Source organism: Echiichthys vipera, assembly GCF_963691815.1.
Source record: "Echiichthys vipera genome assembly, chromosome: 9".
NCBI classification, from domain to species: Eukaryota; Metazoa; Chordata; class Actinopteri; order Perciformes; family Trachinidae; genus Echiichthys; species Echiichthys vipera.
In genome coordinates, this window is record NC_139834.1 from 3,448,031 (window position 1) to 3,475,647 (window position 27,617).

General features: G+C 45.2%; 1 protein-coding gene across 1 annotated transcript; it reads right to left on the bottom strand.

Moving 5' to 3' along the window:
* Positions 1-7,610: 7,610 nt before the first annotated feature.
* sdcbp2 (syndecan binding protein (syntenin) 2) lies at positions 7,611-27,510 on the bottom strand. The gene is made up of 9 exons (XM_083920137.1): positions 27,374-27,510; positions 21,341-21,392; positions 20,513-20,609; positions 16,825-16,925; positions 14,920-15,084; positions 12,803-12,978; positions 11,590-11,761; positions 10,386-10,477; positions 7,611-9,226 (listed from the first exon to the last, which is right to left on the bottom strand). The coding sequence occupies exons 2-9, from the start codon at positions 21,389-21,391 to the stop codon at positions 9,172-9,174; spliced, it is 909 nt and encodes a 302-aa protein (XP_083776263.1). The 5' UTR covers position 21,392; positions 27,374-27,510; the 3' UTR covers positions 7,611-9,171.
* Positions 27,511-27,617: the final 107 nt, after the last annotated feature.

Here is a 27,617-nt window from a genome sequence, read left to right on the forward strand (position 1 = left end):
GTCTAACCCACTGGTCCTCGCTGTTGCTACCAAGATGTCTGCTTACTCTACTGACTCGTGCAAAACTGAATGAGCTGATGGAATTGAATGAGCTGTGCTTGGATGTTCAATGCTGATTGTTTTCTTTTTAAATGCAGTGAAATGTCCATTGATCTGTCAACCAACCAGGCTGTCCGTTCTAATGATCATGTGTTGGTGAGTGTGTACATGAAATACGGTACGTGTATGTATAAGAATGTGTCTATGTATAACCAAATGGTCTCATTCTCTGCAGTAGATGAGCTAAACTGCTCACTGACCAGTGGCTAAGGGAAAACCCACCCTTATTCAGACTTCACTCATGTCCTTTGAATGCAGACAGTTTGGTCTGAGTGTTTGACATATTTAAGACTGAACACATGAAGTGTATCTACTATCAAGAAATAACAATGTAGACACAGACGTCAGGTTGTTTCTAAGGGTAGAACGCACTGAAACACACGCGGCAAGGCTGCCAAGGAGCATAGACAGTTCCAACGCTCACACACTCTGTTGGAGGACAGATCAATCGTGCAGTCAAGCCAAAGCCAGTTTACTGCTGCTTCCACTGTTTGTTTCTGTTCCTGTTAGGCAGACACTGAGCATATTAAGCCAAATTTGAACACGTAAAAACGAAATTCTATGAAAAGGGTTTGCATTTGCTTGAAGGGTCATGAAGTGGGCATTCCTATAAAATCAGCCCTGCATGAAAAGAAACATTAAAAGGAAGGAGTTATGTGGGTGGGGGTATGTTGTTTCAGATACATGAACTACAATGCAGGGAAATCGGTTTGAGTAACAGATCCATGAGATTAGGGTGTGTGTTCCCAACCCAGTCACCAGACTTAAATGTTGAACATGGTATGTTTCAGTCGCTGAAACCCGTTCTCTACTCGTCACATACATACTGACACTTTTTGACGCTCCACGGCTTCAGTTTTAAACGCAAGATTAATGATGCGACTGGAAGTGGGACCACAATGGTTACATTAAGGAAACAAAGATGAAGGTTAGGGTTAAGCATCAAAACGATGTGGTTAGGATTAGAACAAAGGTTGTGGTTTGGCTTAGTACTTCTAGTACACAAACACAGCTGGAACAAGTTAATCAAGTACATTACTTTGTGTTTCATATGTACGAACAGTGAATGAGGACAGCCTGAATATTGGCGTGGATGGTTCTTCTTTGGAGTCATTTGAAAGCCTGGCTGCAAAAAAGAAATTGTGGTTTGCAGAAATGTGCAATGCCAACATTTTTTCTGGCGAACAGGCTGGCAGTTCCACTATTTTCAACATGGCTTCTGTGAAAAGATCTTTGTGAAAGATGTAGAAACTGTAGTGAGCGTGTATGAAGTTGGAGCCAGCAGACAATTAGCTGCAGGCGGTACGCTTAGCTTTGCATAGACTCAAAGCCGGAGGAATCATCTACCAGCACCTCTAAAGCTCGCTAATTAGATTAGATCCTGTTTGTTTAACCCGTACACGGGCTGCTCTTATTCACTGTTCGTACATATTACTACAAAAGTCAAGCACAGTAATTTGTGTGTATCCCACGTTTGTGCTATGAGTGTATTCCATGTATTTAAAGCAGGGGATGTAGTTTAAAACTTCACAGCACCACTTAGGGAGGTAGCACCCGGACCTTCACCTGGGTAACCAGTAACCTGATTGCAGCAGATGGATTAATTCGCATTGTTTTAGCATATCAATCTGGGAACTCTGGTTTGGAGATCTTTTGGGAAGGGGCGAAAATGCTGGTTGCTGATTGGATGAACAATCTGTCTATCACCAACATACGGGCCAAATCAACCAATCAGATAACGAAGCGTATTACGTGCTAACAGCATCGAGGCAAAGCTCAAAGAGTAAACAACATGTGGGTAAAGTATATTTGCAGTTTGTGTTTAACGTGAATTTACGGATAAAAGGCCCAATTTCAGGAGCCCGGTCCATATTCAACAGAAGGATCCAAGAGAAAAAAGCGTTAGCGAGCGACTTGCTCGGTAACTGAGCTCATCTCATTCGCAGAAGCCGCCATGTTGTTTACACTGAACAGTTTTTTCTCGTTGCGTCACGCTTCCCCCCACCTTAAAACCAACGCTAATTGGTTCGTCGCTTGGCTAACTTCCCCAAATTTTCTCCGCCGCACTTTACCAGACTGATCTGCGGGTAAAATAGAATGGAGCTCACGAGGCTAGCTAACCGGTGTCCCAGCAGCGGCATTCATGTGCCAGAAGTACGAAGCCTTACCACAACCTTTTTCCGCTAACCGTTCACCTTTTGTTGCCTAGAGTTACCCTCATAGTCTTTGTTCTTTGGTTTTGGGTTACAAGAGAGAGAACAAGAACAACATGGACGTATGTTTTAAGGTGGAACTTTTCCTGTCTTCAGTCATATGGTTGCTCCTTGGACCCTGAAGCTCGCATTCGAAGCAAATTCAGACTAACCATTGAATTATTGAAAATAATTTTGTTAATTTGGGTTGCTTTCATTTCACATTACACATGCAGGAACTTTCTTGTACTCATCCAGTCCAATAAGAAAGTCATATAAGGATCAGACACTTGTTTGTTGGTACTCACTGGCTCAGTTTGACACCGTGAGTTGATCTGAATGAAGCGCTCAGTCTGTGCTCTGTGCTGTATATTTCTGCTAACCTAACGCTCTTGTGGTGTAGTTTAACTGTCACTCTGGTCGTGTGTATTTCAAGAGTTAGTCAGTCACTGCGAGTAAATCAACTTTATTTGTTCCGTAGAGCATTTTGTAAAGCATTTCTAGTTCTTCATGTTAGTCGACACTCAAAATGTAAATCAGTAAGGTACCTGGGTCGTACTCGCGTTTAGGATCAGGGCGTTTCCTTTGTGTGAATGGGTTTTTCGAGATAAAAGTGGCAATTTCTTGCTCTGATCTCGTGCAGGTGTTTAACTTAACATGTGTAATAAGGGCAAATAAGCAGCGTGCTACTGTAAAATCGAAATGTGTCCGACTGTCAGAGACTCATGAGCCAAAACGCGGATCGAGAAACACCCTGACGCAACCAGCAAAAACAGTCCGACACCAACTGAAGTGTTTAGTTCTTCGGTGAAGAAATAAGCAGCATGTTTTGTTTTGTTTTTCTTTCTTTAACTAACTGGTTGACATATTTTGCACTATTGTTCACTTTATGAATTTTAAGCAATTACTTGAAGTTGAGATTGTATGTTTATCCAAAGTGTTGTGTGTCCACTGGGTTCTAACCGATGTTTCTGTTGGTCTGCGGTGTTGAAACAGGTGTAAGTGTAACTAACATTATACAGACAATTCAGGTAGATGTAGATCCATGCCATTACTTCTGTGAATACTTTAAAACGGTTGCCTTTCATCCACGCTTAGAGCTCTTGATTTGGCCAAAATCAGCGTCAACGGGCCAAACAAAATAACGGACATTTCAGTCTAAGTGCTGTTGAAAAAACAGACCCAGAGAGAGAATCGACGCTACCTGATCAAATGTAATTCAGTCAGACGTCAGTGACAATCATGGCCATCCCCGTCTTTTTGCTTTCCACTTCATTGGTCTGACGTCGATGCATTGAGACCCATAAGAAGACTGAAGGAATGCCTTAGAGACACAAAGGACTGCCTCTTCCCTGTTTCCACTTTGACACATTTGTAACCTCACCACCGATGAGTTGTGCACTTGTTAAACTGTTTTAATGTTTTTAAAAAGCCATAATAATCCTGAGGGAGCAGGTGGGAGAACATGGGAGGCGGCCTCCTCCGCTCCATACGGATGTTTTTTTTCAAACAAAATCTCTAAATGATGAAAGTCACGTGTACGCTAAATCCCGTGCATCAGCATTGTATTTCAGTCAGTCAGTCGGACTCTGCTGCTGTAATGAAACACACACTGGGTACGGAGGAAAGGACGGGGGAGGGCACAGGGAGGTTGTACGAAGAGGTTCAGGATTAGGAATCCAGGCGTATGTTGGGTAGCGGCAATCATCTCTGTCCCCTAATTTATCTCTATGCAGTCTACTTCCACTGCACTGGATTGTTATTTTTGTATTGTTTTTATCGTCTGTGCTTTGGATCTCGTACACTTGTACAAACAAGAGGGGTGTCCTACCTTAAGGCGCAGAAATCTACCTGATATGTTGTGGTGTGTTCACACCAGCCGTGTTGCGCAAGTTTTCCGCAACGCGAAAAAATAATATTTGCCTACACGTCCAGAAATGGAGGAACAAATGATTGAAGCTTTCTGATAGTACCTCATATTTGTACAGAGACTGAATGAAAAAAGGAGATTGCTTGGAGAAATGAAAGCCATTGGGGCGCCCAGTGTCTCGGTGGTTAGAGCAGGCACCTCATGTACGGAGGAGGCTGAAAGTTCTTGCCGCAGCGGCTCGGGTTGGACTCCAACACGCAGCCCTGTGCTGCACGTCGCCCCCTCTTTCTCTCTCTCTCTCACCTATTTCCTCTCAATCTTCAGCTGTACTATAATAAAGAGACATAAAAATCATCTTAAAAAAAGAAAGACAAGGACGTAATTAAGCCGAACTACCTAATAAGTTCTGAAATGATGCGTTGAAGGAGCAGCTACAATGTTAGCATAGCCTCGATCGATCCAAACTCCAGTCAGAAAACAAGCATTTTTTAAGCACTTTCGTCATCGTGATGCATTTATTTTGGCATACATTTGATCAGTTTATTGAATCTATACCTCGAGTAGGGCAGGAAGCGGCAGTCATCCAGATTTACAGAGGTGTTTTGGCCTCCAGAAGATGAAATGAGTCTAGACACAACAGCATTTTAGTTTCCCGACATATCGGTGACTTCTCCAACAGCTACAAAGCAGCACTAGTGGTCATTTTGGAGAGCCCTACCCCGCTACGTCTTGCGTGAGCACCACAAATAAATCCCAAAATGATCCGACAAACAAACGTGAACTACCCAATGCAATGCAATGGTCTGTGAACAGGCCATAACGGTGTCAGTTTCTGTTGTTAACATGACCACAGTAAGTGCTAACATACTAACATTAATGTAAGTAAGATAACATTTTTAATGCAGTCTAAACACAAAATCTCCGAGGCATTATTTGCGCAAACGGCCCGCAATAAAATTTGAGGTGTTAACGCATTTTAATGTTGTCTTTGGACAGAATCTCTAAGACGTTATTCGTGCGAATACCCTTTTATACAAACCTGGGTTCAGTAAGAAAGTCGATAGCCAACGTCGTCCTACCTTTTATCTCTTAAAGAGGGATTTTACGTTTTCTCGAGGCGGTTTTTAAAAGAGCCTGGCTGTGACGAACTGGTCCGGTAGCACGCCCCTCTGGTGCACACAAGTTATGTATCTTATGTATCATGTAAACAAACAATATATGTTATCAGTCAATACTTTTTGCACACAAGTTATGTATCTTATGTATCATGTAAACAAACAGTACTTTGTGCACACAAGTGATGCATCTTGTAAACACAAGTTTCCTTTAATACCTTGAGCAAATGATTGTCTTGTGTTCAGAAGATGTGTGTGAATAAGATAATACCTTCATTAATCTTGCACATACAGTCTTAACTTGTTCGTGCGAGTTGTTAAAATAATGATTTGTGCGCAAGAAAAGAAATGTCTTTCCGGGGCCTGTGTGTCCTACAGCCATCCTTAAAGCAATTTCAGTCAAAAGCAACTGGACTTGGTTATTTGTCCAGGAAGACGTTTCACCTCTCATCCAAGAGGCTTCATCAGTTCATGTACGCATCTGACCAGGCTGGGACTGGACCAGGACCAGGCTGGGACTGGACCAACTAAGTGCGCACTCACACTGTCCGCCCGTACCGTGCCCCGTGCTTTAGGGTCCTTGTCCCCCCCTCCAGGACCGTTTGTGCTCACACTACCTGGGCCTCGGCGAATGCTTCTTGCTGCCTATACGTCATCACACCGTAACACGTCACGTGCATTGATTGACGTCATCAAGAGAAGGAAAAGAAGCTGTCAATGCGAAAGTAGAGAAACCATCGCTAAACAGAGGAGGTCTGAAACACCACTTAACTCCAATGCTGCCCGCCCTCTCATCCCTTCAGGAGATTCAACAACCTATTCTCAAAGAACAACTGTTCACAAACAGCCTCCTGTGACTCCAACGACTGTCGTTTAGACTCAATAGAGCACTAACAAAGTCCAAACCTACTTCCCACCAACGACTGTCACTTTAACGACGGCACTTGGAGCACAAAGGGGTTCCAGTGACATCATCGGCATTGTTAGAGGTTAGATACCTGGATCTCACACCAGTTAGTTTGACCAGTCGCAGTCCCAGCCTGGTCCTGGTCCAGTCCCAGCCTGGTCCTAGTCCTGGTCCTGGTCCTGGTCCAGTCCCAGCCTGGTCAGATGCATACATGAACTGATGAAGCCTCTTGGACGAGAGGTGAAACGTCTTCCTACACAAATAACCAAGTCCAGTTGTTTTTGACTGAAATTACTTTGGGGCGAACGACGACCTGGACACATGAGAACATTCACAGTCTGTATTTTATAGCGTTTTCTTATTTGTTTTGACATGTTTCATGTTTGCTGGTGTTGCCAACAGGCATTACACCTTTGTCTGCACTTCCCTAATGGGCTCCGGTGAATAGAATCACATCCTTGGAGCCATGTCCCTTCATTTTCCTGTTCAATGGGTGACAAACATGGCCACCAACAGCGTCCAACCATTGTTATAAAGGCTTCCGTTCCAAAAGAGTCTTGAGATTTTTTCAGGGCGTGATTCGTTTATTCATTAAAAGTTAAATCTGACTTTTCCTCCCATCGACCTTTATCATGCGGCACTTTATCAAAACCCATTCCAAGATTATCGCGATGCCAAGGAGGCCGTTATCCCGGGAGTGTGCTACGCCGTCTCTGCAAGAACGTCGTCGTACCTCACCACGACCCTCTATTTCTGTCCCATAATACACCTGAACTTCCTGCTGTAGTGGTGGTTGTGCCAGTGTACAGTAAGCGAGCGGAGGGAGGTGACTGAGTGATTATATACTACGTATATCCTTAAACACATATGATGCTGAATATTTCTTGGGGGAAAACGGGAGGCGGTGTGTGGGGGGAGGGAGGGGGGGGGCGTGTTTGGCTTTTTTTGGGTCAATATTTGAATGTGTATTGTCATTTTATGCTTTATTCCTTGTCAGGTTGTCTGTGTCCCATTGCCAATGTAATGATAATTAATGTACACAGAGGTTATACCGAGTCCTTCAACATCCTACCATCGGGGTATTCAATGCCTTGTAGAGGAACTTAGCTGACATCGTCGATATCTACAGATCATGTAATGTAAATGAACTATTTTAATGGCAATAGTAGTGTGTACAGTCAAAGACATCACCGGGCTACTTCTCCATTCACACTCCCACCACACTGTATAAAGAAAGACCAAAAGCCCCTATATTAAACAGCATGGAGGAAACATCTCTGTGGTCTTCATCTGTGTGTCTGTCTGGTTCTATCTCTGGATATTTGTTGTATTATTGTTGTGTTTTCCCCGACCACTGATTCAAATGAGTTTATGTTACCGTGGAGATAAATGTAACGTCCTGAGGGGAAGACAAAACACCACGGAGCTCATGTTGAACAGAAAGACTGTTTATTTGTTTTACAATATTATCTTGGTTACATTCGTATATAAACTTTTAGATTTTTCTTACAGTATGACAGTGACGGCATCAGATCGCATACCTAGAAAATTAAAGGAATGCATGCATCCGAACATGAACAGCATTAAAAGGAGCAACTTTATTTAACAAGTAGAAAGTCACAACTGCGAGCTCTGCTCAGTCTCATTGTGCTCATCAGTCAAGGAAGGAATATTTTCAGAGGGGGCGTCCTCTAACGACGCTCGGCGGAGGAGAGCGAGTTCGACGGCTAAACCCGCGACACGGACTTTAAACGCCTTGGATTTGAGCGGATGGTGTTCAGCATCAAATATTCAGCGGTGTGGTTAACACGCAGGTTTGTTTTCACCGGTTCTCTCGTTCACATGAGGCACCACAAGCACAATAATTAAAAAACGAAAATAAAGCACAACCGTTGCACTTATCTGTTGAAATGGATACAGGAAAGACGACCTTTTAAAAGGAAGTGGAAAGTGCACTTAGTGTGTCCGCCCAGCACAGACCCCGTCCACACGGACACCGACAGCTCCCTCACAAATGACGGTTTGAAGTGCGAGTCCGTGTCCCACAAACACCTTTCGACTAACCGATCGCATCGATGCACTGTGATCTCGCTCGCGCGTGCCTTTCGCCAGCTCATAGTTCTGGTCGTGTTTGCGGACAGGGGCTAAGTCCCAGCTGCATGGGGCAACGGACGTCTACTGCCGCCCCCTTTCCCTACACTTTCCCCTGGAATGTGCACGCGGTGCTCCCCATACCTACAAACGCAACACATCGGAGCCTCGTCGCGACAGGGAATGTGGTGCGATGATACCTCGGGATCTCTTGGTGAAGATGGACGCGTTGTAACATATATGTTAGAAATGTTCTAGGCTAAAATCATCGCTAACTTTTACCAATCTATGGTAGAAACTAAAAACAATGCCTTTGCTTAAGCCTATTAGTTTTACTGGCACTGGACTCTCGAATCGAGTCAGCGAAATGAATGAATCTCATTAGTAAGTACGCACATTAGGGGGCAAAGTGCAGGGACTGGAAGCACAGCCGTGATCTACAAGGTAGGGCTCTGATGACTGACCGTCGGCTGTTACAGCATTTTGGACAAGATGGAGCTTCACGTGCCAATGATTCGTCTCCACGGTGAGGAGGAAGCTCTGGACTCATGATAGCGTGCGTGGCTTTTGTACTGTCCTTGATCTCAAATAGAAAATAAAGATATAATACTTAGACTACAAGGTTAAAAAAAGAAGGGCTAGACGTGTCAACAGGAATGAAGGAAAAGTAAAGACTACACTGAACGGAAGAATAGAAAAAAAAGGCATTTTAAGGTTATGTTACAGGTGAGAAATGGCCACGATGATTGTGATGCAGGAGGTGGTTTGGTATGAAGGCAGAGAGAGAGAGAGAGAGGCGGAGAGAGAGAGAGAGAGAGATATGAGTGAGGAAAGGAGAAAGAGAAAGAAATATCTCTGTAATGTAGACATCCTGACAGTTCACAGTCCCCCGCGTCTTCACACCTCTGGGACAGAGTGATCCATGGCTGACCGCAGGAGACCGCTCGACATCCTGGGGAGGGGGAGAGAGAAAAATCACATCCATAAGATCGTCAGGTAATAGCTACATTAAAAATCCACCTTCACACTGGGTTCAGGTCCCTTCCACACCGGTTCTAATAGTTATTCTGAGACTTTGAGTGAGCCTGAGCGTCCGCGTTATCTCCCCCTCAGTCCTCCCCTGTCCCCAGTGGATCGATAACACAACTCACAGACCAGATGTTGCTTATCCGGACATCTATACATGTTTTAATGAACCTGTTAATAGCTAACGCTTTGATCTAGGCTGGGATTTACTGGAGATCACAGTCTGATGCTACCGTACAACTGGTCTGCAACGGCGTCTTGCTCAAGCTAACGTAGCTAATGTCATCCATCAGTTGCTAACTGTGTCTCAAAGTGCCTCAAACCTGTGAATGCCTTGGTCAACCTTCTACACAACACCTTTATGGCATTGTCCTGTTTCTCTCCATATGTGACAGCGTGTGTGTCTTTCCCCCAAAGACACACACGCTTCGGTGCTGCCGGTGTCCAAGGTCGTTTCCCTGTCGAGATACGTTTTCTCTGCCTTAGCCTGAACCAACCATAAGCCCGCTAAACTATGACTTTTCTTGATTTTGTTCAACAAACTAGGCCATGACTGGTTTAGATATGCTATCCTATGACTGATTTAAGCATTTTTTGGACATTATATTTTGACTAATGTGGACTTTTTTGGACATACTGTACCATGACTTCTTTAGGGGTGTTTTTTTTTTTTGAATACACTAACAATAGACATAGTGGGGGTGCAATCATTTTAACAAGAGTGAGACACTATTTGGTGGCGAACACGACCCCTGTCTGCTTGGAGCCATAAAGCCCTCAATCAAAATCTTTTTCGAGGACAAGGTTAATTATTTAGACAAAATTATTATGTTATTCTCTTCAGTATATGATTATTATTTAAACCAGTTTGTTTAGAGTAGAGGTTTGGAGGTATGTTCAGCTTCCTCTGTTTACGCTGTTGCTCTCTAAGCAGGACTGTATTCTCCCAGAAAGGGGCGTGGCGACGAGAGCCTCTTCTGCACGACGCATGGATCCAAACACGAAAAGCACCTCATGTGTAGTTACTGTGTCATCGCCTCATTTACGGCAGTGGCGGCAGATTGAGTGAAAGTTTGAAGTCCTACCTCTTGATCATGTGTTCGTAGATGAACTTGGGCATGATGGTGATGGTCATGGCGGTCGGAGAGGTGCTCAGGATGTCCTTGATCTGAGAATCCTGGAAGTTTCACACATGAACACGATGAGGATCTCACGTAAACAATGAACTCGTCACATTGTGGGTTTCTCCGACGTTAGCACATTTAAAGCCTTCGTCACAGGGCAGACTGAAACAACTCCACTACCAGAAAAAACATCGGACTAAAAGCAAACTACGGCTACAATACCGACACCTGTTCACTTCACACGTGTACAGACTTGGTGAATGCTGCACTTACTTAAAGACGCTGTATGCTACGCTCTGCCAGTATGTGCGCAGCCATCCCGATGCAGAATTCGAATTAGCCTCCAAACATTTTACAGGCATCATAACTGTTCTGTATTTATTCTGATTTTTCTGTGTGTATGTTTTAACACAACGCAAGATTAATAAAGCTCATCTAACAGCGTATGCTAGGGCTGTACCTGAATCAATCCAATGTTTTAAATGAATCGGATTTAGCGAGGTGTTCAAGGCACGTCCAGCTGGGAGGAGGCCTCGGGGAAGACCCAGGACCAGATGGAGAGATTAGATCTCCACACTGGCCTGGGAACGCCTCAGGATCCCCCAGTTAGAGCTGGTTAATGTGGCCCGGGAAAGGGAAGTTTGGGGTCCCCTGCTAAAGCTGCTGCCCCCGCAACCCGACCCCGAAATCAGATGATCTATTGGCATGAATCATAGTGATGATTTTGACCACATTCATTTGGCAAAACGAAGCCTGCGACGGTTTCTTAATGAACCAAAAATAATTTTACACATTGTAAGCAGGTGCGTAGCTCAGGGCGATGGTGGCTCGCAGCTTTAACGGTGAGCTGTACAGCCTCCCTCGCCCCGACCTCGCCGCCTCCCGGTGCAGTTAATGCCTGCTTCGCGCTCTCTCCCTACGGGGAGGGGTGGCTTTTAACCTGGACGAGCTGTCCTCAGTGTCTGCGGTGAAGTCACCATCCTGACACACGGAGCCCGTCACTTTTACAAAGCCTTATGGGTGTATACAAATACAACGCACACTGACTACTCGACTCACTTTTTAAGGGGGCAGCCCTAGCATACACATTAGTGAACAGTTTGTATCCATTAGTGACCAGGCTATTTGATGAAAAGACTCATATACAGAAAGTGACGTGTCTGACCTTGAGTCCGATAACGTTTTGTCCGTTGATTTCGCAGATGAAATGCTCGGTCAGCAGGCCGTTGCGGGCAGCGGAGCCGTCCTTGACCAGTGAGGTGACTTTTCCAGACTTGTAGATGAAGCCCACGTGGCCGGAGCTGTCTTTGTGCATGGTGATGGTACGCTGAAATGGCCTGGAGAGGGGGAGGCAGAGGTAGAGATAGAGAGAGAGAGACAGAGAGAGAGAGACAGACAGAGGGAGAGAGAGAGAGAGAGAGAGAGGGAGAGAGAGAAAGGGAGGGAGAGGGAGGGAGAGAGAGACAGAGAGAGACAGAGACAGAGAGAAAGAGAGAGGGAGGGAGAGAGAGACAGAGATAGAGAGAGGGAGGGAGGGAGGGAGGGAGAGAGAGAGACAGAGAGAGACAGAGAGAGAGAAAGAGACAGAGAGAGAGGGAGGGAGAGAGAGACAGAGAGAGAGACAGAGAGGGAGAGAGAGGGAGACAGAGAGAGAGACAGAGAGAGAGACAGAGAGAGAGGGAGGGAGAGAGAGACAGAGAGAGAGGGAGGGAGAGAGAGAGAGGGAGACAGAGAGAGAGGGAGGGAGAGAGAGACAGAGAGAGAGGGAGGGAGAGAGAGAGAGGGAGACAGAGAGAGAGACAGAGAGAGAGGGAGGGAGAGAGAGACAGAGAGAGAGGGAGGGAGAGAGAGGGAGACAGAGAGAGAGACAGAAAGAGACAGAGAGAGAGAGAGACAGAGACAAACACACACACAGGATTAGGAATCCACTGGAGTACAGCTTCATTATAAAGTGCCCTATCCTACGACACTTTTATTAAATATGACAAGATACCAATATATATGTTTATTTCTGATCATGACCAAGAAATAAAAACAAATATACACGGGAGCATAGAACAGAACAATGAAACTCCTTGATGGACTGTAGTTTGAAAAGAGAGCTGAGCAGCAAAGTACACGTGCAGCCAGCAGAGGGAGCCAAAGCATTCAGTTTCTACCGAGATGCTAAAGAACTGCAGAGCACCATGGTCCCTGTCTGTGTAACCACTCCAGCCTGGTGTTAACAGGCAAACCTTTCCCTTCAACAGTAGATGAGAAACATCTGTAACCATGGTAACCGTACACATGAGAGATGGTGACAGCTGTTCGCCTCACAGTGTTTAGAAAACAGAATAAAGGTGTAGGACACGCTGTTATAATCTTATTAAACTCCTCACCTGTCCCTGACCACAAGCTCGATGCGGGTCTCGGCCGCAGCCTTCAGGGCCTTGTGAGCTTTGTCCACGCTCCAGCCGGCGCAGTTCTGCCCGTTGATCTGAAGGACCTGGTCCCCGAAACGCAGTCCGGCCAAGGCCGCAGGGGAGTTCGCCTGCACCAGCTGGACAAACACTCCCTGAGAGAAACAGATAAAACGTTAAAATGGATGAAGAGAGGAGACGGACGACAGATGCTGATAGTGGAGAAAAAAAACAGAGGAGCAGCTAAGAGGAAAGGGGCAAGGACATCGGAGGGAGAGGGAGAGGAGAGATATTTCCAGATATTTGAAACAGGGAAAGGAATTAAAACAAACACAGAGCCAACAGAGGGCTCGGTTTGAGCAGTGTGAGTGCACCCGCTCCGCGCATAACTCAGTATCAGCAGTAGAGCGCGTTTGCATGTGTACGAGCACGAGCACAGTGCTACGGCGGTTCTGACGTCATTTATGTGCGCCTGTTGGGACATAGAAAATAGAAGGAGGGACCATGCGCGGACATTTAACAACAACAACAATGGCGGCGAAAGGTTCACGTTGGTGTGATGCGGAGGTGGAGTGTTTACTGCAGATTTGGTCGATGACGTCATCAATGCGTGTGACGTGTTACGGCGTGATGACGTATGGACAGCAAGAAGCATTTGCGCGAGGCCCAGGTAGTGTGAGTACAAACGGGCCTGGGGCGCGGGGGGAGAGGGAGGGGGGGACAAGTACCCTAAAGCCCGGGGAGCAGTGCGGAAGGACAGTGTGAGTGCGCCCTGAAAGACTCTTTCAAATCAACTACTTACACTGTTCCCTGATGGCCGTGCCGTTTCGTTTTAATTATTGGATTAGAACGGTGTCTTTAATTCTGAGGATTCAGCGCCCTGTGTGCCAAGTGTGCTGTGTCGTGTCAGCACTACGTCCATGACCAATGCACTCTATCTACTTTTTTTTGGTCAGCTCATTTCAGTCACTTCAAAGGCTGCCAACTGAAAAAGTGCAACTCAAAACAAACTGGATAAACGACGACTACTTGACTACTTCAAGAGCCTGTTACAACTCGCTGGCCCAGTGTCAAAATTCATTCTGCTTTTGTTTTTCTTACAGCGAATTCATTCTTCATTTCTTTTAGTACCAATAAGAAACAGACAGATAAAAAACAGAAGAATCACATCAACTCAGCTAATAATCCAATCACTGAAATGATCTCTATCGATTGGACCACTCACACTGTCCGTCCGTCCCGTGCCCCGTGCTTTAGGGTCCTTGTCCCGCCCCTCCAGGTCTGTTTGTACTCACACTACCTGGGCCTCGGAGAATGCTTCTTGCTGCCTATACGTCATCACGCAGTAACACGTCACACGCATTGATGACGTCATGGCGATGCGTGGCTTTGTTTCCAGATCTTTCCGTAGACCTCGGAGTTTTTGTGCGTCTTGTCGACTGTTTTTGAATCTTTTCATCGACCAAATCTGCAGTAAACACTCCACCTCCGCATCACACCAACGTGAACCTTTCACCGCCATCGTTTTAAATGTCCGCGCATGGTCCCTCCTTCTTTTTTCTATGTCCCAACAGGCGCACAGGAAATGATGTTAGAACTGCCGTAGGCCTCGTGCTCGTACACGTGCGCACGCTCGTGCTCGTACATGTGCAAACGTGCTTTACAAAAGCCCACCTCTCCCAAAGGGTCCGATGGCTTAACAATAGGAATGGATGCTTTTGTGAATATATTCAGTTATCTGTTCACCAGCTAGTAATTTGACATGAGAAACTCTGAAACAAGTGCTCCTACACTGATATAAATGTCATTAAAGATCCCTATAAACAACGTCACACCCTAAAAAAGTACTTGAGTAAGTGAGGGGCTAACCCTTCTGCTCGCATTAGCTGCTAAATTAGCATTGGTGACATGTTAGATCCTCATATTCCAGAAAGAGAGAAACACAGGTTTATCGTTGAATGATTACACACGTGAAGCAGAGTTTGACCCAGATCTCGTGTGGAACAATAGAATGTGGGTGTTAATGACAGTCGGTCTGTTCTGAATGATTAATGCGAGAACAGGAGCCTGTCGAAGCGTTTGCGATGCTGACTCACGTTGTCGATGGCCCTGAGCCGGAGGCCCACCTTCCGGTCCTGGTCCTTACAGAGGATAATCTCCCTCAGACCTGGGCGGATCTCTGCCCTCCTGATGCCCACGTCCGCCCCGGTCACTGGCCGCACCATTCCCCCGTAACCTGAGCTGGAGGGCACTGCCACTTGCTGAGGAGGGGGGGAAGAAAAGGCAGACGGAGAGGAAGGTGAGAAAGTGAAAGAGGTGGGTTGAGAGGACAAGAGGGAAATTAGGAGGGGGTGAGACGGAGGCGAGAGGAAGAAAGGATTAAAGAGGCAATGGTACATTAAAAATTCAGCTGGAGATGAAAAGCAACGCTGCATCAAACAGGCATGTGGGAGGATTCAATTCCATCTCCTCCTCCACCAGTGGATGAGATCAGGAACGCTTTAGGCACTGCTTTTGAAAACTTTATCATCAGTATGCTCTTCACTAACGATGACTAAATGAGAAACAGAACCAAATAATGTTAGGGGGTGAAGATATCAGCAAATGGCAGAGAACACAGATGGTTAAATGACATGCTAGGGTGCTGTGAGAGCCTGTGATATGCAGCATGTTCACGCACACGCAAATGGAGAGGAGTGAAGAGCTCGCACCCTCCCACACTCTGCTCCAGGCCTGCGGTGAGTCACTCAGTTATGTGGATCTCCAGGAACAGAATACTGTTATGCTCTGACAGATCTACAGTTCACGGCTCCTTCCATCTACTAAAAACAGGTTTTTAATTACTAAGGCTCGATGGTTTGAAGTGAGAGGCTTCAACATGAACCGAAACCTAAGAAGTATTTTTAACCCTGCCGAGGATGTTTCGTCTTCGGCTCCATTTCCCTGTTTGTTTGTGTGTCTGTCAACAAGATTATGTAGAAACTCCTGGACAGACTTTCATGAAACTTGGTTGAATCATGTGCCAAGAACCCATCACATCTTGGAGCAGCTCCAAATCGCGGGGCGGATAGATAACACAAAGGATTTTTCACTTCTGTTTACATTGTAAGATAGGGCATTTGTGCTGCATTCACGTCTCCTCGCAAGATCAGGACCATTGTATTTTACTCGCAGATCAGCCCGGCGAAGGGAGAAGGTTGCCCGAGCCATCGAACCAATCAGCGTTGGTTCTGAGGCGACTCGAAGTGTGACGAAACGAGAAGTTAGGTCATGGTTAGGCTTTATACTTCTAGCACATGAATGCCGCTGCTGGGACACCGGTTAGCTAGCCTCGTGAGCTCCATTGTATCTTACCCGCAGATCAGTCTGGTAACGTATGGCGGAGAAAATTTGGAGATGTTAGCCAAGTAACGAAACAATTAGCGTTGGTTTTGAGGCGGCTCGAAGTGTGACGCAACGAGAAGCGACTGTTGGGTGTAAACGACGTGGCTTAAGCGGATGAGATGAGCGCAGCTATCGAGCAAGCCGCTTGCTAACAATTGAATATGGACTGGGCTCCTGAAATTGCGACTTTTATCCGTACAGACATGTTGTTGACTTTCTGAGCTTTGCCTCAATGCTGTTAATACGTCATACGCTTGTTGATCTGATTGGTTGATTTGACCTGTCTATCACCAACATAGGTGGTTGATGATTTATCCAATCAGCAAACAGTATTTGCGCCTCTTCCCAAAAGATCTCCAACCAAGAGTTCCCACATGGATATGCAGAGAAATATGCGATGAATCCATCTGGCGGAGTCAGGTTAGCGTTCAACAGTGTTGGAAAAATTGGACAATCTAAGTTCCCCATCGTATTTCATGGCTCAGCTGATCCATTTCCTACGCAAATACTGGAAACAGCTATCAGCGCGTATAGTAAGAAGTAGGCAGTGATGCCACTTGAGTCAGTGTTCTTTCATCGTTCGGGTCGATTCATGTCTGCCTGATATTCATACTTACATTGTCAGCCACGGGCACCAAGCTCAGGTTCCTTTGGACTTCATCACTATTGAGGGACAGACCCATGTAGTCTCCCAGTTCCTCCAGGTTCGGGTACAAGTCTGGGAGAATAGAGAGAGAGAGGGAGCGGAAGGAGGAGGGTGAAATAGAGAGCCAAAGAAAGAAGATGGAGGGAGGCCAAGCAGGTGGGAGAGGTGGAGAGTGAGAGAAAGGTGGGTTGTGGGTACAGAGAACAGAAGAGCAAGAGATGTTACATAATAAGTAAATGAATAAATATGGTAAAATACACTGGAGATACTTGATTTATTCTGAAATACTGTTATTTATTATTGTTCAGTATTTGATAGAATAGCCTCTGTGACTATACCTCTGCTAGCTTAGCATGTTTTTTTAAATAACCAAGGCACTTCAACAAAAACCTTCATTTTTGTTGCAGTGAGCAAAATTAGAGAACGCTTTCAGATCCCTCCCAGTTATTGTTGTCACTGTATTACACAGTACTTAGGTCCTGCTTTACCGGCCTCTACTTCCTACACAGGGTCTATGTTAGCATTTCCCCTCAATTGCACCACTGAAGACAAGCCGTTTCACTTCCATCTGAAACCACAGGCGTGTAAACATTGTTATATTGGGTGCACATAAAGTGTCTTTTTAGATGATCTCATTCTTTCCTCCACTTTATATTTTACTCATGCTGTCCGTCACAGTAAGGTCCTGCTGGAGCTGCTTTTCCCCCCTTCATTGGAAGAATGCTGATAATGAGCACTTTGTGTTGCAGCGTGGTAAAATTTCCCTGGCATCAGTATTCAGTATTCATCGGCTCCTTGTTATGATGGAAAGGCCGCTTCAATATCATAAGTGTTAGCTATGATCTGTGTGTGTCTATTCATATTTAAATATAACAATTACATAATAATATACACTAAAGGTCTTTATGAAAATGTGATTAGCCTTGTAGCGTGTGAGTCATGAGACACTCAGCTGGTCAGGTAGTGGCTTCTTATCTTTTACTCAGGTAAACTAAGGGAGCACTCACACTGTCCGTCTGTACCGTGCCCCGGGCTTTAGGGTCCTTGTCCCCCCCTCCAGGTCCGTTTGTACTCACCCTACCTGGGCCTCGGAGAATGCTTCTTGCTGCCTATACGTCATCACGCCGTAACAAGTCACACGCATTGATGACATCATCGCGATGCGTGGCTTTGTTTCCAGATCTTTCCGTAGACCTCAGAGTTTTTGTGCGTCTTGTCGACTGTTTTTGAATCTTTTCATCGACCAAATCTGCAGTAAACACTCCACCTCCGCATCACACCAACGTGAACCTTTCGCCGCCATTGTTTTAAATATCCGCGCATGGTCCCTCCTTCTTTTTTCTATGTCCCAACAGGCGCACATAAAATGACGTCAGAGCCGCCGTAGGCCTCGTGCCTCGTGCTCGTACATGTGCAAACACGCTCTACAAAAGCCCACCTCTCCCAAACGGGCCGTGGACGGCAAGCTGGCCGCAGCTAGGCGTTTTTAACAAACGAACTAGGCTTTACCCGCACGGTACGGAAGGACAGTGTGAGTGTGCCCTAAAAAGCTGGGTAAGTAATATGCGAGTCCCACAATATATTCCCCTTACAAAAGTTTCCATTTTAAATTCTAACACACTGTTACGGATGTTAAAAAGGATTAGGATAAAGCTTTGTCTGCCTGATTTAGCAAGTGTTAATGCACTGGCAAAGGTAAAAGAAAGGACACGTAAGGAAGGTAGTAGTTTTAGTAAGAGGCAGGAAAATACGCATAATCTAAATCAGCCAGTTGCTGCAAAGAGACATACATGAATATTGATGCCGGCCAGTTATTTAGATTTCACTATGCTTTCACGTTGGGCCCCATGCAAGAACATTTTCATATTCTTATCTTCCTTTTTATCATACAGTGTGTACATACGAGGGTGCCACCAAAGATTCAACTTCAGATTACTGTGTAAATGACCTGCGTTCGGTGCCTTGCTCAACTGCACCTCTGCAGTGCCCAGGAGATGAACTGGCACCTCTCTAGCCACCAGTTCACGCTCCATACAGGGACTTGAACTGGCGACCCTCTGGTTCCCAGCCAAGTCACCTATGGACTGAGCTACTGACGCCCCAAAGGCCCTTAAATGTTCGTCCTTCAAAATGGCACCAAAGGGCAAAAAACGTTGCAAGCTCAGAGAAAGAAGTCCGGCGTTCGAAGATCCACAAGTGAAAGCCGATATACTTAATTGAATCAAAGGGCACGCTAAAGCTCAGGAATATAATATAATAACAAGTGCTGTTAATGTCGTGTAATGTCGTGTCACCAGAAGGTCGTACTGTCACTTAGAAAAAAACATTTTGATATGAAAATGGCTTCAAAAAAGCGCCTCGCCACAGCAAGGCGATCGATGACTGCAACAAGAGGGGATCAAAGGGAAGTCTCTGTCACAGAGACGGACGAGAGAATCAGGTAATAACAGGTTTCCCGATGGAGGATGTTCCCCTTGACAACGACTTGAAACGCCAAAAGGGTCTGACAGTAATGCGTGTGACGTGTTACAGCGTGATGACGTATAGGCAGCAAGGAGCATTCGCCGAGGCCCAGGTAGTGTGAGTACAAACGGGCCTGGAGGGGGGGACAAGGACCCTAAACCACAGGGCACGGGACGGACGGACAGTGTGAGTGCGCCCTCATTGGTGATTTAAGTTAATTAATTAATCATAATGTTGATTGTTTTGCAGCTCTGAAACCACAGAAGAAGGTTGTGTATGAATTTTCCTAGTTACTTGGTGTCCTTCCTGTACGGATCATGAAATAAAACCTCGACAGGAAGAAGAAAGCTGGCACGCGAAACTGACAACATCAGCGTATCTGACTAGGCTGCGGTGCAGTGTTGTGTCAATCCGTCACCTCCCTTGCTCTCGGTTTCTCTCCTCCACACCAGGACACAGAAAACTCCTCCCATCTCTCCTCTAGCTCACTCTTACACCACTGGGTCTCTCTCTCTCCTTTTCAAATCCACTCCTCCTTCTCCTTCTCTCTCTCTCTCCCACCATGCCATGTCCCAGCACAACTGCCGGTGCCAGTCTCCATGGTGACTCATAGCTCGCTGTGCTGAGATAAAAACAAAAGACCAAAAGCCCACAGGACTTTGCATCCAAACGGAGAGGAGAGAGAGGAATGAATGAGTGGGAGAATGGCAAACGGGGGAGGAGTAGGTGAAAATAAGTAGAAGAATGGTGTTTTATAATCTCTAAAAAGGGCCCCATGTCCATCTTTTACCCATTTTTAATCGTTTGTGGGTGCCTCCTTTCTCACTTTTCTCCCCTCTCAGCCCGACTTACTATAAAGTTTATGTCTACGTTCACAAAACATAAGGAAAATACAACGACTGAGAAAGAAATAAAGATTAATCAACACAGAGGGGAGGAGATAAATCATAGCCAGTGTGGGGGTCCCATTCCCTTTTACCCTCATCATGGTAAAGACCCAACACCCCCCAACTCCACTAGTCTTTGTCCATCCCTGAGACATTAGAGCGGCCCTTCTCCGCAGGCTCAGAACCAGACCACCCACAAATATACATATCAACAAATACTCAGCATAAGAAACAAGGGAAGAGAAAGAATGACTAAGGAAAACAGTTGAAGGTGTTTCTGTTGTGACTTAGAGTAAATGTGAGACTCACTTGATGACGGCATCACAGCAGTGGCAGGCTGAGGCTGGTAGGTCCCCTCTGTGATGGCTGGCATGGGGGTGGCGGTCTGGGCAAACTGGGCCTGGGCCTGGAGAGAAATCAGACGCACCGGGAGTTCACTTGGACTTCAAATGGTTAATATTGGATGAAAGGAAATGCAACACAAGGGAGAAAAGAAGGAGAAAGTAGCCCTGCGTGAATGGTTTCAAGCAAGTGTGAGTTGAGTGCGGGCTACCTTTCATGTGTCAAAACGGCGCTGTGCCCCCCGCTGCCAAAAATGCAAGATTGTGTCTTTTTACCCCCCCCCCCCTCCGATTTAGCTATATTTGCAACATGTCTCAGCTTTACAGGGTGGAACCATATGTGCTTTTTGCAAACCTCTTGCATGCTGCACATAGGATCAGGAAGCATTCACAGTGTTCCTATCCATGCCAAGAAAAATTGTGATGACTAATTTTCCCCACATATATGTCTCTAAGGGCGCACTCACACTGTCCATCCGTACCGTGAAAGGTTCACGTTGGTGTGATGCGGAGGTGGAGTGTTTACTGCAGATTTGGTCGATGAAAATATTCAAAAACAGTCGACAAGACGCACAAAAACTCAGAGGTCTATGGAAAGATTTGGAAACAAAGCCACGCATCGTCATGCCGTCATCAATGCGTGTGACGTGTTACGGCGTGATGACGTATAGGCAGCAAGAAGCATTCGCCGAGGCCCAGGTGGTGTGAGTACAAACGGGCCTGGAGGGGGGACAAGGACCCTAAAGCACGGGACGGACGGACAGTGGGAGTGCGCCCTTAATCGATTCCAACTTACCTTTATAACCTTGTCGACCTTGAGGTCCTCGAGGGATGGATACAGGGACATCCTGGGGAGAAAACACAAACAGCTGTGAGTGGAGGACCTTAAGAAAGGGTGGATGGCATAGCTTTATGAGATAACAGGACAGCCAGGTTAGCCTGACCATCTCATCTCATCTTAAACCTCTTATCCGGGGTCAGGTCGCAGGGGCAGCAGCTTTAGCAGGGGACCCCAAACTTCCCTTTCCAGGGCCACATTAACCAGCTCTAACTGGGGGATCCTGAGGCGTTCCCAGGCCAGTGTGGAGATCTAATCTCTCCACCTGGTCCTGGGTCTTCCCCGAGGCCTCCTCCCAGCTGGACGTGCCTTGAACACCTCCCTAGGGAGGCGCCCAGGATTCATCCTTACCAGATGATCCCAAACCACCTCAACTGGCTCGTTTCAACGCAAAGGAGCAGCGGCTCTACTCCGAGTTCCTCACGGATGGCTGAACTTCAGGTTAGCCTGAGCAGACTTACATAACCTTTATGACACCCATCATCATTACCTTTACACCTTCACACTCCATTAACACTGAATCAAGTGACTGGCTGAGGTGTGAAAGGGATGCTATGAGGTGCTGATGATTCCACTGAGAGTAAAAAAAAAAAAACTCTGTAGCTGTATGAAGCTTTCAGCGACATCCTGTTCATGGTTTTGGCAGAGAGATGACACACATGAATGATAGATGAAGGAAATCAAACACAAAGTCGGATGTTCTGCTCAGAATCTGGCAGCACAACACCTGAGAATGCTTGACGTGCATGCAGCAGGTAGCCATTTCGTTCGGGCTACATTTCAAACTCAGGCTGCACTGTGAACGCAGTATATCAGTAAACAGAAGAACAAACGTGTGTGTGTGTGTGTGTGTGTGTGTGTGTGTGTGTAAATGACGAACAGGGACCACAGTACGGGGTGAGAGGAGGACAGAGGCGGGCAGAATTAGCACAAGAAGGGAGAAGTAAAAAAACATTTAACGTATTTCTATTTTATTCATTTACTCTCGAGCGCAGCATTGTGAAACCGCAGCTCCGCACCATTTTCAAGCTTTCTGTTGAAGGTCAACAAACAGCGTTACACTGTTAACAATGGTTAACGGCTCTCAGGGATCCTTGATGACTCAGGATACACAACTGCACTTAAACTACACAGCAGCCTGGAATGAAAGATAAGAGTCAGTCAGCTGACGGAGATTATGCACACTGTACGGTAGAACAGGCTGAGACACGCCGCGGTGCCACGGCGGGTAATAAACATGTTACACAAGTGTGTTTGAGTCTGTAAATCCAAAACATTCACACCTTGCTGAAGGATTTTCTTGCTGGTCTTTACCATCAACTCTCAAATAAAGTATCTTCCTCTCCCGGTCAGAGCTTCTACTGTTTTCATTATCAATTAATCTACTTTATTTTTTTAACTGTTCTAGATTAGACTAAAAAAAGAGGTTTAAAAGTCCAACATGACGTCTTCTGAAGCGTCGTGTTGTCTGTCCAACAGTTAAAAACCAGGATATTCGGTTGAATTATCTTAAGAGACAAAGGAAATTAGATAATATTCACATTTGAGAAGCTGGGATCTGTAAATCTTGAAAAATGACTTACTAATTAATGACTCCCAAGACACTGAACTATATTACTATAGGGACATAGAGGGATATACTCTGGTTGGGTCTAGATCAGGGGTGTCAAACTGATCCAGTAAAGAGTCGCTGTGGCTGCAGGTTTTCATTCCAACCAAGCAAGAACACCCCTGACTCGACTCATGCAATCACCTGAACTGTCTTCACACAGTTGATTTGTTGGACCAGGTGTGTTTTTGATTGGTTGGAATGAAAACCTGCAGCCACACGGCCCTTTACTGGATCAGCTGACACCCATGGTCTAGATCATGGGTGTCAAAGTCAAGGCCTGCGGGCTGGATCCGGCCCCCAAATGAATAATCTCGGCCCCCTGGATGATATTTGATTAGTATTAGAACCGGCTCGCACGCCACAGCCGCCTGCTGGTGTTTTTCACGCACCAAAACTACATTGCCCACAATGCAACGGTAACCTGCGAACTCACTGAAGCGCCACAAGTGAGTTCATTATTCATTAGCATTCAGGGCAGATGTCAACTTTCAGCACCTAATTATGAAATAAAATACTGTACACTGTGTTAGGTCTTGGTTCAAGAGGTTATATGCATCATTTTAATATGTTTAAATAAACTTTGAACCAGTCCGGCCCTCGGCTTGTAGCAAATCTGTTTTTTTGGCCCTCTGATGTATTTGACTTTGACATCCTGGTCTAGATGGTAACCCAAGATTTGCGAAAATCTCGCAAGACGGTAAGGTACGGCGTTGAAATGGAACGGTTACAAACGGTGGAAAAGTGAGTCTAGCAAGAGGCAAGAGATTAAAGATGAAACCAGAGTGAGAGCGAGACCTGTGTGGCCGTGACGTTCTTCTTAACCACATACGGTCACAACCCGTTACACGTGTTTGTACACTGCAAATATTTGTTTATGATTTGATTACGGCTGTTTTGTGGATCGTCTTCTGTGGGATACACATAATACAGGGTTCACACACCTTTTCCGAGGTTTTCCAGCACCTTACAGCTGCGGTACATAACATTTTTCTACAGATACATACATATAGAAAATGATTATTTCAATTTTCTTCTTAAAAATCACTTTAAAAGAGACGCCTTTATGCTATAAACAACAAAAAATGTGTTTCATAACACCTGAAGGATAAGAAATTAAATAATATTTTTCTATTCAATAACAATTTGTTGTGAAAGAAATAAGGATACAATTTAAAGCATTTTCAAGCACTTTATCCAAAATTCAAACCTTGAAAATACAACATTAAAATTCAAGCATTTTCAACGATTTCAAGCACCTGTACGAACCCTGTTTAAAGGCTCTGTAACGCGTGTAGTAACTGTAGTTAAATGTAGTATTTGGAGACACTAAAATGATTAAAGAGATAATAAGAAACACCAAAAATCATGAGATTAAAACCGAACTGAATTAACGTTATCAACAAATATCCAGTCTGGCTATTTACAGGGTTGGTGCAGCTTTTCTGAGGTCAAATTAAAGCACTTTTCAAGCACTTTACAAGCACTTTTGGGTCTATTTTCAAGCACCTTACTGAATATGACTTTTATTTTCATTATAAATCATGTTAAAGGTGATGGTATTATGTTATAAACCACTAAAAATGTGTTTCCTAACACCTGAAGGATAAGAAATCAAATTATATTTCTATTCTATAACTTTTTGTTGTGAAAGAAATGTGGATTTCAAGCGTTTTCAAGCACTTTATCCAACATTCATGCACTTTTTAAACCTTGAACCTTGATTTCAAGCACCTGTACACACCCTTTAGTATAAAAGGCCAATAAAAACTTTCATAAGTACTGGCTCAGCCTCATATACGAATCACAGATGCCTCAAAAAACTGTTTTAAAGGAAACTTTTAGTCGTCCAGTCACAGAAGCATGATCGATTTCTCACCCATTTCCTTCACCACACTGTGACAATCGTGTGTCACAATCACAAGACAAGTGAACACACATCTTACTCAATACAGCGCAGGAAGACGAGGCCATGAGAACGACGGTATAACATAAAAAACACCCGTCCTGACCCGCAGACTAAAATAAACAAATACATAAGGACTGACACACAAGGCTGCAATATGGAAAACCAAGTAGAGTTGACTTACTCCCATTCGAATGGCTTGACCCCAGCACGTGTAATTTCCACAGCTAGTGGTAGGAAGTGCGGCCGCACGTTGATTTCGACTGCGCTAAGCAAAAAAAGCATCGAGTTCCTACAGAAAGCAAATCATTCTGACCACAGTCACGTCACAGAGACTCTCCCGGCTCCTCCAGCCGCTACTCCGCTCAGTTACTCTCAGTCCTCAAAGACAAATGCAGCGTTGTGTTAGTAGACACCGAGGGCATTTTAATACTTTCAAGTGTTTGCTTTACAGCTGCGTTTGTTTGCTTGCTTTGTATCCCTCCCTCATTCAGACTGGCTGGCTGGAGGAATAAGGGAATAAGCCTGGAAAAAGTGAGTTTGGGGGCAGCTTTTGCAGTGACATGACCTAATCCTCGAGTCACTTCTGCCACTGCCGTTCGAACTGAGCGGACAGGTGACGTTCTCTGAAATGTACAAGGAAATTTGCCACATTTATATAGAAACACGCAAAGAAAACATGTGTTATAGATGTATTTCTGTACTGAGAGCTGTTCAGGAAGACTTCTCATCACTGTTTTGCTCATTGCTACTCAGCAGAGCAAAGGCTTGATGGAAACCGGAAAGAAAGGAAAGAAAGGGCTAATTTCAGTAAGCCCCAACGAATCGGTTAGATACAAGAATGTGGTCCTCTTGGCAGCTTATTCGGGTCTTATTGACACGGTTGTGAAAGAGACAGGGGAAGTGGGGGGGGGAGCAGGAGGAGGAGACCAAGACAAGTCAGTCAGTGCGTTTACACGCAGTTTAAAAAACAGATTATATTCGGGTTAAAGGCGTACTACAGTTTCGTAAGCACTGTACCCTGGGTAAAATCGGGGTTCTCATACCCCGGTTAAAAGACCTAGAGAACTCCTTCAGTTCCCCGATTATTCGTGCTTGTAAACAGCGTTCTCGGATTATTATCGGGTGTCCCGTCTGCGCATGCTCCCCACTCCGCGGCAGTGGCTTTTGACCCGGAAGTAGAATAAACCAGGAAACAACGGCGCAGAAAACAACATAAAAAAACAACAATAGAGCGTTAACTTTAAACCGAGGGAGGACTTCGCAACGGCAAGTAACATCACTACCAAGAAGATCCGTTTCGGTTGTAATTCTGTCTAAAAGTCGCCGTTTGAGATTTTGACAAAGGTGAACCGTAAATAAAGCCATATTCAGTCCAGCTGTACGTGGGCGGAGCGCCACCTACTGTACTGGAGGTGGAGTTACTCCGTCATTTTCCCATTTAACCCCAGCTCATGTATACGAGGGGAACTTCAATAATCCCATCATTCCCTTAACCGCGGTACGGCCATTATTGGGTATCGGATCGTTTCATATTTAGCATTAATTTAATATTCAGAATAAAAAACTGTTATGCATGGAAACCATTTCGTTGAACTATGTCCAGCCATTTGTGCAGCATAAAAACTCATAATCCTCATGTATCACAAGGCTTGCTTTTGAATTATATTTCTTTATGATTTTTTGCTAAACTTAAATCTATTTTGCTTCCTCATCTTCGAAAACAAGCCGATGGTGACACATACCTAATGTTGCACAGGTGGTTTGACATGATTCAATGAAATGCTTTACATGCATGACAGTTTTTTATCCTGGATATCAAAGTGACTTCATGCTGGTGAGGAGGAGGAGCAGGGCTGACAACAGACACTGACCCACACCCTTGATACTGCACCACATTAACAAATCCAAGTGTTTATTATATTAATGTATGAGTTCAGAGCTTACAGACGGTTATAACAACATACGGTTAGCCTCTATGAGCAGGCACCGTGCGCTAACTTATAACAACACTGTAACAATATGGTAACAACACACTCAGAGATCATACATGAGGTGTAACTGGCATGAGCTTATTCATAAATACATCTATTATATGTATTTTAGAGAGGAACTAGCGGTGTGTCTCTATCATATGACCAGTTAAATTAACGGTAACGTGAATAAACGTTAGCTAGCGTAACGGTCACTCACTGCACAGTCATTAAACATTAACCAGCCGTGGATATACAGATATTTAACTTAAAGTTACTTGACTTATATACAAACTTATACATTAAACAGCCTTTTTAGCCGAGTCTCTACGCAGAGCGCCTTTGTTCCGACATCACGTTAAACAGCAGGGAAGCGAAGAGCTAGCTAGCTAGCTAGCTAGTTAGCCGCATCGCTAGCTCGGTGGGTAAACCGAACCCGGGTGTGCGCTAACGGTTACCGTTAGGGAGGGTTCCGTACACCGGTGTGTTAGATTCAAACTCACCTTTTACGTCTTGGTTTTTATTTAAAAGCAGGTGAAAAACACTCGTGAATGTGACGCAGCAGCAAACTCCTGTATTTCTCTCTCTCTCTGTGTTTTCGCTCTCCGTCTCGCTGGAGGGGGATTTCTGGAAAGTGACGTCACCGCTGGCTTCCTGGTCGTGCTGCCCACGTCAATCAATGTTGACGTTGTTAGCCACGCCCCGCGTCGGTCACATGACCCGTTGTGTACCTATGACCTCATCACT